This window comes from Gallus gallus, chromosome 14, assembly GCF_016699485.2.
Source record: "Gallus gallus isolate bGalGal1 chromosome 14, bGalGal1.mat.broiler.GRCg7b, whole genome shotgun sequence".
Taxonomy (NCBI): domain Eukaryota; kingdom Metazoa; phylum Chordata; class Aves; order Galliformes; family Phasianidae; genus Gallus; species Gallus gallus.
In genome coordinates, this window is record NC_052545.1 from 14530731 (window position 1) to 14547674 (window position 16944).

Sequence of the window (16944 nt, forward strand, 5' to 3'; positions counted from 1 at the left end):
TTTAACACAGTTATGTATGTGGCAGGCATTATGGGCCTTGAAACTAAACCTTCCTCATCTACCCAACTGCACCTAAGTAAAGAAATTATATATCCACCCAGAGGCATCAAGCTGAATAATAACCCTGTTATCCCCAGCACAGCTTCTTTTTCCATTGCTTGGAGCATTATTCATTCAAATGAAATTATTACTCTCTGAAAGTTGAACACTCTTGGTCATTGGGGAAGGAGGAACTTGGTGTAAGAGCAGGTGGGACCATTTATTTCTGCTTGGGTTGGTACTCATTTCTCCAAAGGCATCTGGAAGTATTTTGACACCTGTCCTGATGCACGCACCACGTTGTAGTAATTTCAAGCCATGCTCCAGGCTCTCTAATCATAGTGTTTATGTAGCTGGCACGCTGGGAGGATGCAGAAGTAGACATGGGAGCCCTCAGGAACACAGGCAGCCCATACAGAAAATGGGCTCCATGTCCAAGGGTGCTGTCTGCCTGCTCGTGTCTTTATTGACCCCAGCTTTAATCACCAGGACTTGCATCTCCTCTGTTCCCTCTGTGCTTATTAAGGGCACTGCTGAGGTTCTTGTACAAACCACTCAGCTAAATGGTGGTGGGCGTCTCTGCCAATATACTCGAATTAGTACTGGTCTCTGTCTGACATTAGGAGAGAGAGGTATAATTAAGATAATTACAAGCAATTCAGTAGCGGACAGGGAGAGCAAGCTGTCTTTCACATGAGAAAAACACCCCATGTTAGCCAGTCTGCAAAAAGCATCACAGCAAAGAGCAAAATTGGAGATTTCCAGCTGACCTACAGGTGTCTGTCCCCAGCACAGCCCGAAGGTGACCCCCAGGATTGGGTATGTTCCCAGCACTTCCCTCGGGTGGGTCACACTGTGGCTCCTTGCCCGAGGTGGGGATGTGTTCATCTGTCTGTGTGCCTGGGTAAGTGAACAGCACTTCTCCTGAGCCCCTGAGTGAGTACTGGTCCTCACTGCAACGTGGGGAAGCAGCTGGGAACTGTGGATGTTGTGCTTGACCTGAACAACCCTGGTGTGCCTTGTGGGGAAGGCTCTTAGGGTGGGACAGGTAAATGCTTCAGGACTCACACCCACCTCTTTCTCCTACTACTGGCATCCTCAAAGCAGTCTGTACTGCATCCTGCCTGGCTGGACAGCAAGCCTGAGCTCCCTTGGAGAGCTCTAAAACTCACTGCGGGAGACAGGGACCTCACAGCTTGCCTGATGTGCTGCACAGTTCTGCATTCTCTTTTTTGTGTTTCCCACTTGTTCCTCTGCTCAGGGCTGCTGTGACATCCCTTCTAGGGCAGGAGGGAAGAACCAGTCTGTGTCTTAAATCACACTCAGACCTCTGTGTCAAGTAAACATTACCTGGGACTGAAAGGGAGTTTCATGTCAACACTTTTTGCTGCTGCATCTGGACTGGAAGGACCTTCTCCAAGGCTGCTATGTGTCATCTGCAAGCACCTCTGGTGTTTCAAGCAGTTCCTCTGCCTTGGAGTTTCCATCATCAGCCATGGATTGCCAGGCTGGAGTAGCAGGGCAGGCACACTGAGATACACCCAACCATGCGTCCTTATTGCTTGAATTGAAAGCATAGACTTGGATTCTCATCATCACAGCCCTGCAAGAAGAAAAAGGCTGGAGTTGGTGGTGTCACTAGCTGGAGGATCTCTGAGGCAGAAAGGAGCAGCATGTTCGTTCCTGGGGAGCGAATTGCCCTCTGAACTGTCAGTTGTTTGATGAGATCCAGGGCCTCTGTCACCAAACGACGCTGGTGTATGGCCCATGCCATCCCTGCCACCTGCTTCTGCAGGTTGTCATGTCCTTCCCAGCACGGTGCAGGAGGGAGCCCTGCAGCTCAAAGGTCACTGGTGATGTTTTATGCCTGGTTTGTTCTGTGGAAGTGGTTGTGTGCTTGGGCACATAGACGTGGAAAATGGTTTTGACTGAATGCATGAGTTGAGGACATCCCCACATCCCCCTATAAACAGGCAGATACTGGGGCAGAAAGAAGAGGGTTGCAGGAAAAGTGTGAGACGCACCTGTGTGATGTGTAGTATTCAATTCTTCTGTCAGAGTGGAGAAAGCAGGAGCCTAAAAACAGTCCAATTGGTGTGGGAAGACTGATCAAACTGACTGACTCACTGCTTCTGCCCTCTTTATCCTCTTGAAGCTTGAGCCTCTGTTTAGGGCTGGCATTGCTGCAGTGTGGGTGCAATAGCTTTTCTCCATCTCCAGTCAGTGAGAAGAAATCTGTGGGCTTCGATTTACTGGGGGACAGATTAGGCACGAAGAAAAGCTGGGGGGGCTCCGTGTGGGAAGATGTTGAGAACAGCCACCAATGGCCCCAGCATGGGCACTGGGCCCCCTCCACAGCTTTATTTCCTGTGATTCTGGTTGCAACTCGGATGCACTGAGCCACATTCCCTGATCAAGTGATCCAAATGAGAAACTAGTCGGGCTCTGTTATGACCAGCTTGTTTGTTTGCCACCCTGTGGGCATCAATTGTCAATTGACAGTCTGGGCACAGAGTGTCCTTACAGAGGGGCAAGGTTCTGGGTTCTCTGCTTTCTCATGTTTTGCTCTGGGGCAAAACACACAGGGGCTCCCCTTCATTGTAGGCCTTCCCCAGCACTTCCCTGTGGCTTTGGGCAGGTGTGGGGTTTGAACTGTGTCAGTATTCCCAAAACAGAGGTGCTTCTTAGAGCTCTGTTCAATTCAGCTGTTCTGCCCGTTCTTATTGATATTAGAAAGAAAAGGAGAAATAAGTGAAAACCAGTCAGAGCAAACAGCCAAACACAAAATGACTCCTGGATTGTACAGAGTGTTCTCCACCATTAGGAACAGTCTCTTAAATCTCTGAGCTCGTTACTTTCCTGACTTATTCTCTTTCCTAACCAGTTTCTGTCCCTTTTTGTCTTTGGTGGCTATTAATGAGTTTTTCCATTTCCTTCGTCTGGATGTGCTGCTGATTGTGTTACTGCAGTTCAAAAAACAATGTGAATTGAGCTGGGTGTGCAAGATGGGCAGCAGGAGACCATTAGCATCCACCGCTGATCTCTGTCTAAATGTTAATAGGGTCACTTTTCTGTATGTCTTTTTCAAGTGGGAGCTGAACTAGGATTCTGACCAAACCCAGTTCTTTGGGAGGTGAATCCTCTCTTAGAATATTGGCTTTATTCTGTTGCTCAAGAGGAGCCAAGCAGCAGAGAGTGGGAAGAGCTCTCAGCCCTGCTTAGGCAGTTCCCAGCCAGGATGTGAATGGGGGGAAGCCCCTGGGGGCAGCAAGTAGCCTTAAATACCACTGCTGGGGAAGCTGACAGTTGCAGTGGCAATGGATATTGTTTGAGACCAGAGTGAGGAAGATGGCTGGGTCCTTTGCTTGGCAGCACAGCCAGGAGGAGCAACGCAGGTGTCATAGGTGGCCCTTGGCTGTGGAGCCCTGGCTGGGGGTGGCAGGGGCTGTGCTCAGGAGCTTTGGCAGAGCTGTGAGACTGTTTGTCAGTAAATTAAGATTACTGGTCTTCTGGCACCACTAGTTTGGGAACAGAGGCAGGAGAGAGATGTGGGAGTTACTGTGGGGACACTTCTCTCCGGCACAAAGCAGCAGGTTGCAAGGGGCTCCCAGCCATTCCTGCTGTCTGTGGTCTTACAGCCCTTGCTTGACATGGCAGAAGTGAAAACCCTGGGAATGCTGTGCTGCAAAGCAGTGCTCACACTGTCTAAGTTCTTATGCTCACAGGTAGCTGTGCAGCAAGAGAGCCAGGTGAGACATGCAGCAAAAGAAACAACCCGTTCCTCCTTCTGGGTCTTTGATTTGTTTCTAATTGCTGAGTTAATAAGTGCCTGATGACTAGCAGTCAAGTCTGCTAATTACAGGGCTTGCCTGACTGCAGTTTCTCAGTACGTGGGGCTTGAATTCATCCATTCTGCAGGAAAAAAAGGCAGAAGGCAAGCCATGGCAGCAGTCCTGATGGTATTGTGTTCACCAGATTCCCCTCTTTGTATGTGCTGAGACAGGTCCCCCATTTGACTGTACCTTCCCCTGCACAGAGGAGTTAAAGCAGCTGATTTCCTCCAGGAGTGTGTGAAGAAGGAAAGGTATAGGTGATACCTATAGAATATCTGTGGGTTTTCAGCCCCGATGAAAGTCTCAGTGTTTGGGCAAAATTGCTTGTGCGACTTCTGCTAGCAGGACAGCAGATCTATGCTTCTCAAACACACAAGGGATGTGAAACAGTTCTTTCTGACACTTCCAGAGCTTCCTGAGAGCTGTGTGAACTATGGGAAACTGGGTCTGCTTTCCCCCTCCCCAAGCCAAACACCAAGGGGTGGCCTGTGCTGGCTTGTGTGGGACATAGATCTTAACTACCCCTCTTTAATAAGACATTTCAGGTGCTCTGGCTCAGCCCAGTTTGCAATAAACACAATTGGTTTATTTATTGTAGCAGCTGATGTGGAAGGACATCAAGCCTTGAGTGTGTGTCTGCTTCTCACCTGCCCTCCCAGCTCACTGTCATCACCAGTTCTGGGGTGCAGGGCTGTTTTAAGCCCCTTCTGCTGCTTCCATACTACATGCACAGCAGGACTCAGTGCACGTCAGGAGCTGCTGCCCATGGCACGAGGCTCTGAGCCTTTGGCCTTACTGCCACTTACTCTGCTTACTCACCTCCCTGCTCCAGCTGGCCAGGCTATTTCTGATACAAGCCAGGATGCTGTTGGCCTTGTTGGCTACCTGGGCACACTGCTGGCTACTTCTCAGCCATCTGCCTATCAACAGCCCCCGGTGCTTTTCTGCTAGGTAACTTTCCAGCTTTTTTTCAGAGTCCATATGTATGCATATATATGTCCATATATATGTGTGTATGTATGTATGTATATATGTGTGCTTTACTTTTCCACCAGCTTCTTCAGCAATCTTGGGCGGATCCAACCTGGTCCCATAGATTCGTGTGTGTCCAGTGGTGTGATATGCTGTTAACTATTTTTTCCCTTGGATTGTAAGGAATTCGTTCTGTTCTTTGTCTTTGTCTTCCAGTTTTACCCCAAGAAAAATTAGTCTTACTAATAATAACTAAGGTAAAGAAGGCATTTGATACCTCAGCCTTGTCCTCACCTGGCTTCTTCCTTGCCAGCTCATGCTTCAGCACATGGGGACAGCCTGCTCCTGTGCCTTCAGAATTTCATTACTGAAAAAAGTCCAGCCTTCTTGGACTCCTTTACTCTTCAGAACTGCCTCACAAAGGTCTCTGCTGACCAGGTCCCTAAAGAGGCCAAAATCTGTCCTCCCCAAAATCTAAAGTAGAACAGTTCTGCCAACTGTCCTCCTCGCCACCAAGGATGGAGAACTCCATCTCATTATCACTGTGCCTCCAACCATCACATCACCCACAACATCTCCCTGTTAATAAACAACAGGCACTTTCCCTAGTCGGTTCTCTCACCACCTGTGTCAGGAAGTCATGTTAGATGGGAAGGTGATGCCTTTGGCTTCCTGAGATCTTGGTCTGAGCAGGAGCTTGCCAGCAGTCCTGGAGGAGAGCCCAGCCTAGGTTCACTGAGCTTTTGAAACCCCTGCCTGTGGCTCTTTCTCACTGCTGCATCTGGCAGCAGAGGTTTTTATGTGATGGGTAACACAGCTAGTGGCATCAGATAATGCATTTCTGGATCTGGGTTTTCTCCTAGGAACAAAGACTTTTTCCCGTATCACTCTGTAGCTGAGCTGGGAGCTGCATGGGGAGTAAAGGTTTTCTGCTAGCTTCTGTTTAGGGGAGGCAGGAAAGTATCTGTCTTCTGCAAAACAAACCATGTAAATTTGGTGGGAAAACTTAATATTGTTAAAATCTTTTGGTGGGGAAAAAACAAAACCAATACATAAACAACTCAGTTGCTTTAGATTTAGATTTCTGCTGGTTTGAGCATGCCAGGAGCTTTCCAGCAGTACTAATGAGCAATGATAGATGTGCCACAGCTTGATTAGTTCTTGTCTGGTGGCTTCTGCACAGACAATTATTTTTGCCCAGGAGAAGGCTGCTGATGAGAAAGCCCTAGCAGTAATGTTGCTAAAGATCTTTGCTATCAATTTGATCCAAGCAGAAGAAAATCAAACCTGAATTCCTTATTGATGAGGGTGAGGCAAAGAAAGTGTTTTCTACTGGGACGAGGCAGCTGAAGGCTGTGTGGCTAGCTGCAGAACTGAGCAGAGAGACTTCATCAATACTAATGAAGGATGGGATGCTGAGGGTCCACCCTGGAGCTGCCTTCTGAAAAACTCATACCTGTTCATGACCCGAGCTAGAAACAGCAGTCCTTGGTCATCAGCCAAAGGAGAGGGTGCCCACTTGGCGTGAGTTACACTGGTCTTTGGTGCAGGCACCGCAGGTGATATCATGTAAAAAGCCTATCAGGAGCCCCAAAGAAAAATCATCTCCAGCCAAAAAGACCTCACAGCTGGACGTGGAGCAGACTGGAAGGACAGAGTTGCTCAAAATGAAAATGAATAAAAGGATAAAGAAAAAAATCCTGTATTGTTAGCAAAGGCACAGATGGAGTAAGGAACCAGGCTGGATGATTTCATCTCCTGAGCCAAGGGTTTCCTCTGCCTAGTTTGTTCTTGAGCTGTCTGGTTCTGTTCATGCACCCAAGGCCATCACTGCCAGAGGTGGGAACTATAAACCTTGGAGTAGCTACTGTTCTTCTGTTGTTTTATGAGGGCTGTCTGTGTATTTCTGGACTGGAGAGAGCTCTCTGTTATTTGTTTCAGCTGCCTAGTACAGGCACCAGGGTGTTCTTTCCATGGCAGGAACCAAACCATTAAGCAGTTTGTTTACGGCAATCACCATTAGCTGAATTTACTGTTGCTGCCAAGAGTAAACCGGGAGAGTCATGTATCTGTTTCAAACAGGCTGGAAATTGCTCTCCAGCTTGTTAAGGCCAACTCTTGTGAATGAGGAGAAGTTGCCCTGGTGGTGGAGAAGTGGGAAGGATTGGAGAGTTGTATGTTCTTTAGAGAGGACAGAATAAGGCAGTTGGGTGTAGGGGTCCAGGATCTGTATCTAAGAAGCTTCCTTAAGAATCAGGATGCGGACTCATCAGAGAAGTGCTTCACTGATGGAAGTGCTCAGCACCTGCTGGGCAAGCTGCTGCCCTGGAAGCCCTGCTCAGCCAGCCAGCAACTGCAGCCATGCAGAGAGGCTCCCCTTGAACTCTTGCTGCCAAACTCTGGTTGGAGCATAGAGTCTTTGGGACAGGAACCACTACTTCTGCACTGGGCTCCTACAGTGTTGTGCATGTTTGGTGAGGGACTATACCTGGGATTTTCAAGATGACCTGCAGTAGAATGGTAGCAGCGCTGGACAAGTAGCAGGGCTTTGCCAATGGGACTGAGAATGCAGTGAGCTGGTTTGGAGGTCCAGTCATGTTTTGCTCCACACAGGATCCAGTCCTAGAACTGGAAGGAAGGTATACATTGCTCCTGTGTTTGTACAGCTCTGCAGGACTGAAATCACTTGTTGAAAAGGCAAGAGAGCCTCTGAGTTAGTGGGGAGAGTTGGCTGGACTGCACTGCAAGGAAGGAATGGTAAATTATTCCCAGTCTTGGGTGCAAGTCTCTGGTGTGAGAGTCTGTTGTGTTTGCAGGTTTTCTCAGATCTGTTTTTCAGATCGAGCTCAGTCAGCTGGAGAGGCTTGCTCCATCTCCAGTAATTTAGTAACGGCAGGAAGCCATCTACTAACATCTAATCAGCCCCAGAAAAGGAGATGAGAGTTTTCCTCCCTGCAGCTACAGGATTGCATGTTTGGCATTCAGCATGCCCTGAAGATGACCATCTGCTGCACTGTGGAGAGAGAGCTTCCTACATCCCCTTTGCAAAGACTCAGCTATGCAGGCAGGGCAAACCATAACTGAACTACCCAGCCCATCCAGCCCACTGGCTGCTTACCTGCCCACGGGGCATCCAAAATGCGATGGCTGGGCAAAGCTGCTTTTATGTGTTGGTGGTATATTCTGAGCTGTGGCTGGTGAAGTTCAGTTATCTTCTGAGAAAAATATCAGCTGTGTTGTAGAGTGACTGGTCTGACATGAAGAGATGTGCAGGCAGAGTAAAGGAAAGCCTGTACATCTCTGGGCAGTGACTCTTTGCATGTGGGTTTCCCAGGCTGGGAATTTGATGGCTTGAGGTGAGGGAGAGTGCGTGACCGTATGTTGATGCAGCAAGATGGTGATGGTGACCTCTTGGTAAAGCCTGGACCAACCCCATCCAGAGACCCTTCCTGTGCACCTTCTCCTGCCTGGACCTGGTCTGAGGATGGTTTGGCTCAGTAGAAATTGCTTGATAGCAATTTTTGTAGTATGCTGATTTATACCAGTTAAGAAAAAGGCCACGCTGAGATATGGGTAGTCCATTCCAATCCCAGATGACCATCAGAGGCCCCTCTACTGCCTGGTTTAGGGAAGTGCATTTATTTACTTTGGGTCAGAAAAACATCTCTCTAGTATTTACAGCAGCAACGTTGCACACATACAGACAGCCCACAGCCCCACACCCCAGGGAAGGACATGGCCGCAAGGAGAGCAGCACAGCCAGTACAGAAGCCACCACTGTAGCCATCCATGGGCAATGCTGGTTGCTCTCTGTCCCACCTTTGTTCACCTGGCCCTGCTCACACTGCCTGTCTCCCCTGCCGCTCCATAAGAAACACTTTCTCCAGATCAGACAACAGGAGGCAAGAAGGGACCATCTGACAACAAACATGTCCAATGTAGTGGAGCTGCTTAGCAGAAGACTTAGAAGGATGAGAGTCAACAGAGGAGCTGGAGCATTAGTCCTTGAACTCCAGGTGGGCTGTGGATCAGGAGCAAGTGTGGGTCCATTCCTTCCCTTGCACACAAGATGTTGTGGGGAGATGGCTTAGGGCAAGTGATGCTGAGAAAGAAGAGGAACGGCAAGGCCAGAAGCAGGATATAGCAAGGTTTCTGTCTTGCCATTCCTAGCATCCTGTCTCATTCAATGGGAGAGAGTAGCCTGAGGCAGATGGCACAGCTGGGCTGGCACATGGTGTGGAGCTACTAAGAAAGGTGAAGGTGCTTAGAAGAACCAGAGGGGACTGCCAGGGAGTCTGGGTTCAGCTCACACCTGTTGTTTTCCTCATGCACCTGGGACACTTCAGTGGAGCCAGCCTCAAAGCCAGGCACAGTGTGAGCAGCATGTAACACATGCACCTTGTTGCGGTGCTTTTTCCTCAGGAGACAGCTGAAGACTCTTTTGAAGCCCTTACGGAAATGCTTGGATACCAGGGCATAGACGATGGGGTTGAGGCAGGAGTTGGCATAGGCCATGCAGTGGGAAAGCAGGCGGAAGGCGTAGGTGGCCTGGTTGAAAGGGAAATCTCCATAGAGGTATCGGAGGATGACTACGTGGTAGGGTAGCCAGCACAGGCAAAAAAGGATGGTTACGATGATGATCATTTTAGTTACCTTCCGCTTGGCCTTCTTGGACTCTGACATGTCCTCCAAGGGTTCCACTGCTGTCCACAGGTACTTGATGGTCCTCGTGTATGAGAGGCTGATGACCAGAACTGGGATGACATAGCCAAAGGCAAATGTGCTGGTGTCCATGACCTTGCGTCTCCACTCCTCCCAGCCAGGCATGCAGATATAGCTGGACTCCCACTCAATCAGGTCATAGTAGCTCAGGTAGGGCCCAGCAAAAACCACGGAGAGACCCCAGATCACAGCCATGGCAGCCACTGCATTGTAGGGAGTCCGCAGCTCCCGGGAGCGCAGCGGATAGCGGATGGCCAGGTACCTGGAGGAGAGAGCAAAGCAACTGGAGCTAAGATTTCAGTCAAGCTATGCCTGGCCACATAAACACCAGGAACAAGAGGGCTTCCGTCATTCTCCTCAAGATCTCTGAGTAGTGGCCCTACGTGATATCTCATGGCCTCTTAGAGATACGGTCCTGGGTAAAACAGCTGTTCTCTTTGCAGTAAGGATGCATCTCCTCCCATAGGTGTGGGCTAGCTGGCTCATCTGCACATGATGGGGTGGGTTATATGCTGAGCTAGAAAGGAAGAAACGGCTGTGGAGACCACACAGATATTCATTGCTAGGTAGAATTTATCTATCAGTTTCAAGATCAGAGGAAGCTTCACCGGGCGATGGATGCAGTGCTGGCTCCTGCCCAGTCAGGACCTGTTTCCAGCCCTCTCTGGCTTTCACAGATCAGACTGGCGAGGGAGAGATTTGCTCCCTGTAGCCAAGGTTGTGTTTGCCTCCACCTGGGTACCACCAGGGCCAGGCATACTTTTGCCTTTGGGTACCTGTCTCTTCCATCAGTGGTGGCCAGTGTGATGGCCAGCTTTGCTTACCCACCTCCAGGCAACACCATAGGACAAAGCTGGCAGAACTGCCTCTGGTGGTCTACGCTGTTGCGCACATTAGGCAGGAGCGGGAACAAGCAGCAAATGGGAATCTCTTTTCCCATATTTGCTTTGTGTTCCTGTAGGAGCTGCAAGTAGATGTCAGAAAGGAGAGAAGGTGGCTTGGTGCTGGTGGGTGAAGGACAGAGAAGTGTTATCAGCACAAACAGGAGCACAACCACTGCAGGCTCCACCTGCCAGCACCCAGGGAAGGATGTTCATGTGATGCACTGTCAGGCCAGCAGAGCAGGGAGATAAAACAGGCAGTTGGTCTAAAGGGTCATACATGTGGCAAAACTCTCATTGCTTGCTTGTCCTTTCATCCTGAAAGCTCCAAGAAGAGTCATGCAACATTACACTGATATGCAGACACTGCACAGCAGCACAAAAGTGCCACCAGAAAGGGGAAGAACACAGGCAAAATGCCCTGCCAACATGTTTTTTGGGAGGGTGTTTTTGAGATAGTGTCTCCAGTTCTGAGCAGGTTGGAGCAGCAGACTGCAGACAGGTGATGTAGGTACAGGAAAGCAGGAGGCTGAGATGTTGCCATAAGAGGTGGCCATCTGTCATGGTTGTTAGTGCTGGCCTAAGCTGCTGGCTGGTGTTGGTCAGGAGGCTGACAGGCCTTGGCTGAGGAGTGCCCAGAACAGAGAACATGCAGACAAGGTGGAGCACAGGAAATCTCAGATCTTTGTTGTGACATCAGCTAAAGCACATAAGCAATAGAAACCCAGAGGACTGTGGTGTTTCTGTTGGGAATCCTGCACCGTCACCCCATCTGGGATGCTAGTCTCTTGGAGTAGGACAACTGCCTGATACCAGGGCCCTGCAAGCATCACCTGGGAGCAAGATGAAGTGGAAGGAGACTGGAGGAAAAGCCCAACCACACTGCTCAGTGGGACTTACCCCATCCCAGAGGTTCCCTGCTAATGGGACCTGCGAGCACAGACACTGAAGTGTCCTTCTGTCTGCAGCCTTGTGAACCTCCTTATTGCAGAGGGCTGTTTGACCCTGTCTTGTCTTTGTACCCTTGGAAGCAAACATGAAGAGCAAGATGGCACATTCTGTGTATGGTAGGTGAGGCTGAGTCTTACCCCAATGTGGAGTTCCTCCTCCTCCCACACCACCAGCGCAGACTCAGTCAGTAGTGGGGCAGCTGACAGCAGTCACCCTGAGGGAGATTTAGGCAGAGTCCTTGGGAACAATTTAGATGCCATCAATAAGGCCAGAGCAGCCTAGGTGGTCTCCCAGGAAGAAACATGCCTCGTGGTGTGGCTGCCCTTCTGCATGGGGTGCTGTGGGGCCCAGGAGGGCTGGGGAGAAGTGAGACAGCAGGAACTGTGAGGTGACAGGTTTTCTGCTGGGCTGGCAGCTGCAGGAGAATGAGCGATCCCTCTTGTGCGTTTATGTGGCATCCCCCACAGTGCCCTCCGTCCACCTTGCTGTCCCCACGTGAAACTTTTCTGCAGTGGTGGCTTGGGGATAGCCATTACCTCGCAGTGCCGCCTCTGATCCGGGGCTAGGTGATTAGCAGTGGGTGTTTCTGGCACAGTGTGGAGCTGAGTTTGGGTCTCAAGCGCTCTAACCTGTCTGGGAAGCACAGACAGGAGCAGCACCGGCTCTGCACTCAGGAGAGCTGGAAGTGCTGCTTGGGGGTTGTTGGAGGAAGGGAAAACCAGTCCCCAAACTGCCTTTGGCACAGACCATTACCACTGTGGGTTGAATGATTTGCCTAAAGGTGATAGGCTGTGACCTTCCCATGCCCTCACTCTACCCACGTTCTCCTGGCTGTTGTCCTTCCCCAGCCCCGGGGCATCGTTAGGCTGTTACCTGTCCACAGAGACGGCAGCCAGTGTGAAGCTGCTGGCGTACATGGTGAGGTAGATGAAAAAGTGGACAGCCTTGCAGATGAAGGAGCCGAAGACCCAGCCCTCAAGGGAGTAGATGGTGGCCTGGAAAGGCACGCAGAAGACAATGAAGAAGAAGTCAGCCAGGCTGAGGTTGAGGATGAAGAGGTTGGTGGTGTTGTGGCCCATCTGCCTATTGTGCAGCAGCACTGCCAGCACCAGGCTGTTGCCAACTGTGCCCAGGAGGAAGATGAGGGAGAAGACCACGGGGACAATGACACTAGCAGGGCTGAACTGGTAACTGTCAGAGGAATTCCAGTACCCAGCCAAGCTGGTGAAGTCCTCATGCTCCATCATTCTGCGCCGTGCTGAGCTGGAGCCTGTGGCAACACAGGGAGAGAGGTGAGAGACTGGAGAGGTGCTGCTTGGCCTATTAGGTTGGCTGACAGACATGTTAGCTGGCAGGACACAGATGCTCTGCTTTCAGCTCTGTGGCACACATGCATTTCAGCAGGTTCTTCTGGTCACTGCTGGCCTGCAGGATAGGTGAGGGTAGGGTGGGAGTAAAGGATTCCCTGCTCCCCCATTCTGGCCCTGGAAGGAATCCACACCCGAGGCTCAGATGTCACCTCGGACTGATGACGCTGGAAGTGGAGCCGGGGGAGTGGAGAGCATAGCATCTGTCCCCATGGGTGGCACAGCCTCCACCTGTGTGGGAGAAGGGAGCCAGGATTTTCACCTCCCAGCTGGTCCAACTGATGGCAGGAGGGGTGTGAGGTTTGTTCCCAGCAGTGGGGCTCCGACCTCGAACCAACCAGCTGGACAACCTGAGATGTTTGCTCTGCCAATACCGATATACAGTTTTATAGCTCCTGTTTTCAGTCCTTTCAGTACTTGCTCCTAGAACAAGCATCACACACTAGATATAGGCTGGAAACATCTTTGGCAGTGACAGCTACTACCCAGTTCTATGTTGTGCCCAAGGGATGACTTTTTGAGGAGGGCAACTCTGATGGGACACCCTGTGCTTTGCTTTCAGTGATCCAGAAACATATTCCTTTTCTCTGCCCCACAGGGCAGCTCTCCCCCAGAACTGAGCTTCCAGCATCCATCCTCTGCCATCAAAATAAGCATTTGGATTGCAAGCTGAAGGTGAGGTTGCATGGAGAAACTGTAGTTTCTCCATCACAGGCACAGAAATCTGTCTGCATGTTTTTTTAGTTCTGGAGCTGGAAGAATATATTTTATATCTATCTATCTGTGTACGCAGGCATAGTTTCCCTTGAATAAATATGACTGGAGTTCTTTTCCCTCTGCAGTGTGTGTATGGGTGTGCTGTGGTTACTACTGTGTGGTCCAAGGCCGGCTTACCACGAGTACAGAGATTGTGGAATCTCTGCAAGAAATCAAGCTTTAGCTTGTGCATTCTGGTTCAGGTTTGGCCTGGGAGCATGGACACTGCGAGTGCCTGAAGCAGAAGCACTGCAAGAGGCATGTGAGCGTGGGTCTGCAGATGTTCCAGGTATCAGTGCAGATTTGGGGATGTCAGCTGCTTGGAGTCACTGCAAGCCCTGTTCAACACAACCACTGCTGCAATGAAAGAGGTGTTAAAGGTGCATAAAGGCTACAAAGCAGGAATGCAGTCTTTGGCCTCCCGTGCACTGCCCAGCAGCTGCTAGGAGTCAAGTGCCCCTCCTGCAGTGACAGCCTCTCCATCAGGGGAGGAAACACATGCTACCCCTACTCTCTGTGACCCAGGTCACTGCCCTTCATTTGTAGACATGCAGATTTCTCCCTTGGACACTTACCAATCCTGAAGCAGAGGGGTCCTCAGAGCTGTCTGAGTGTGAATTTGCCTTGTGGCAGGTGCAGCACAGAAACTTGATCTCTGGCTGAGCCTCTTCTGCTTCGTAGAAGAAACCTTGAGGTTTGTAGATGTGGAATGGCCTATTTGTATGTGTATATGTATATTTATATGTATATGTATATGTATCCCTGTATAGCAGAGGGATGAACTGACTCCTCCAGAAAGGTGGGCTGACCAGCACTGAGGTGCAAGCGATTTATCTTTGGTAGATGGTAGACGTGATCTCAGCTCTGCCTTGGTATGTAAGCAACACCAATTAAAATGGCAGTGTCAGTTCTCAGTACAGCCAAAAGTCCACCCTACAGCCACACACGAACTGAATACCCCACAGTGTATGAATGTATGGGAAGCAGGGGAGCTCACCCAGACCTGCCAGGGAGTCTGGTCCCAGTGCCTGGCTGAGGGACCGGGGCTGTTGTTACCTAACACCCCAGGACTAGAGAGCTTCCTGTGTGCAGCAGAGAGCAGCTCAGGCTGTTATGGGTGTTATATTCCTACTGGTACTTGACTGCACTGGCTTAGGCTGTGCACAGGGTATGTGCATACCCTGAGGTCCTTCCGTAGGTCTGAGAAAGTCATTAGCAAAGCCTTTCTAACATCTGACAGCTCGGCTGGAAACCAGCTTAGTATCAACAACCACACAGACAGTGCCCGTGCTGCCTGGTAGGGTGACTGCTGTCCCCTCCCCACCATCCTGCTCATCACCAGATGCTCTTCATTTGCTCTCTCTCTCTCTCTCTCTTGCAAGGCAGATAAGCCACAGTCAGCCCTCTTCAAAGGCTGATCCAAAGAGAACAGAAAGACAGGGAATACCTCCACGCCTCTCTGCAAATCAAAGAAGGCAGCCTTGCAAACATCCCCTCACTGGTGTGATCTGCTGTAGGATCACTTCAGAGCGCCAGCACGTCACAGAGCCTGGTTACAGTCCGCATCTGACTTCCCTTGATGTGCATGTGAGCAGTTCATGCTTCACTAGGCAAAAATTGGTTCTGACAGTCAGGGAGCCACTTCTGTTACAATTTATCACTCCGCTTCAAGCCTAATTCTTGAGCCTGTTGGAAAAGGAATTCGGGGAGCTTGGGATGCTCTTATCAGAAACAGCAGGTGACCAGGAGCACGGTGACTAGCTGGAGGCGGTGGCAGGCTGCTAAGTGCCTGGCTGTATGTCTTTCCCACAGGGAAAGGTTCTCCCTGTGTTCTCACAGGTTCAGGGTTCTCCCTGGTTGCCCACAACTCATGACCTGTCTGTATAAAGCCCATCAGTGCTTTGTTTCCCTTTTCATATGGGAGCTGGGAATGTAAAGCGATGGCTTAGTAGCTATCAGAGCACTCACTGGTGGAGCAGAGAAATGAATACATATGTCTACTCCGTTAGTTCTGAAGCCCCTCTCTGTGTGCAGCCCTGCAGAGGCAGGACAGTGATAGCAACAGCACAGAGTGACAGCAGCACTGCCCCTTCTGAGGTATGCGTGTATGTAAGCGATACACACATACTCTCAAGGAGTGACTCAGAGCACCTCTGGTGCAGTGGGATACTCCCAGTCCCAGTTCAGCATCTTCCCAGGCAGCCGGCAGGAACCCCCACTGCTCTGTTGTCCCTTGGAAGCATTTTGTAACCGTTTGACACCCTACCATTTTGTGAAGGGTTTATGGCGATGCTCTCAAGTTTCATTTGGTCCTGAGCAGTCTTCACTATCAGAGAAGGAAAGAGGGACAGATACTGTGAACAGAAAGAATAGGGAGACTATGGGCAATGGGGTTGCTCTCTCACATCCTCTGCTCAGGGTTGGCAGCAGCAAAGGTGCTGTGACAGGGAGAGGTAACTTTGCCAGGGATGGATGAGACCTGAATCGGTGGCAAAGCTGGGACGGCAACCCAGGGGACACGGGGTCAGGAATGGACGGGCAGCGAGAAGGGCTGCGAGCAGCAGCAGGAGCGGCACTGACCGTCGGTGGGGCGGCAGCGCGTTCCGGAGGGGACTCTGGGGGCGGCACGGCCAGATCCTGCAGCGAGGGAACGGCACGGAGGGCGGGAGGAGACGGGGGGGGGGGGAATGGCAGCAGTGATGGGATGGGGGCTGCGGACCCTTCGTGTTCTGGACAGACGGGAGCAAACGGAGGAGAGGAGGAGCTGGCGGTTCGAGCTTTCTTTTTTTCAGTGGGCTGCTCATTCTGCTGCTGTCACTGCTGTTCCCAGCAAAGAATGCCTCCGTTTCCCCATCTGTGCAGGTACCTCGTTTGCTCTGCTCGGGGACAAACTTGGTGCTCAACCTGGGAACCACAGCCGCCCCAAAGCACCCGGCAGGCACCGAGCCGGGGCGGGCAGCCGGGGTCTCCCCGGGGCTCCTACAGCGGGCACGGTCGAGTCTGGGGCTGCGCGTCCGCACCGGGAGCCGCTGCCTCCCCTCCCCTCTCCGCCCGCCCGGCCACCCCAGTCCCGGTCGCTTGGCCCGGACGGGCTGCTCGCACCAGCGGGACCCGGGCATTCGGGAGCCCCGTTCCTGCCGGCAGGATCCTACCTGCCACGCTCCGCTGCCGCCTCCGCTCCGCTCCGCTGCCCCGCTGCTCGCTCCGCTCCGGCCCGGCCGTACACCTTTATGTATGCACGCGCCCCGACACACGCTCACACGCTCCCAACTGTGCAGCGCTGGCAGTTGCACCGCGCACCGCGTGTGCACCACGCACCGAGCACACAGCGCCCGCCCCGCACACGACGTGGAGATGTGACACTTGGGGACATGGCTAACGGCAGCGTGGGGATGGGCTGGCGGTTGGATTTGATGATGTTGG

General features: G+C 51.3%; 1 protein-coding gene across 7 annotated transcripts; it reads right to left on the bottom strand.

Moving 5' to 3' along the window:
* Positions 1 to 8457: 8457 nt before the first annotated feature.
* Positions 8458 to 16727, bottom strand: MCHR2 (melanin-concentrating hormone receptor 2). 7 transcript variants are annotated; one of them, XM_040647438.2, is made up of 4 exons: positions 16674 to 16727; positions 15788 to 15875; positions 12272 to 12668; positions 8458 to 9828 (listed from the first exon to the last, which is right to left on the bottom strand). In XM_040647438.2, exons 2-4 carry the CDS (start codon positions 15825 to 15827, stop codon positions 9090 to 9092), a joined length of 1176 nt encoding a protein of 391 aa, XP_040503372.1. In that variant the 5' UTR covers positions 15828 to 15875; positions 16674 to 16727; the 3' UTR covers positions 8458 to 9089.
* Positions 16728 to 16944: the final 217 nt, after the last annotated feature.

What these genes read in the sequence shown, in the direction of transcription:
- MCHR2 (XM_040647436.2), bottom strand. Translation starts at nt 12,741, where the DNA reads ATGTCTGTCAGCCAACCTAATAGGCCAAGCAGCACCTCTCCAGTCTCT. An exon ending in GCTGCCGTCTCTGTGGACAG is followed by an intron (nt 9,829 to 12,271) that starts GTAACAGCCTAA and finishes TCTCTCCTCCAG; the next exon opens with GTACCTGGCCATCCGCTATC.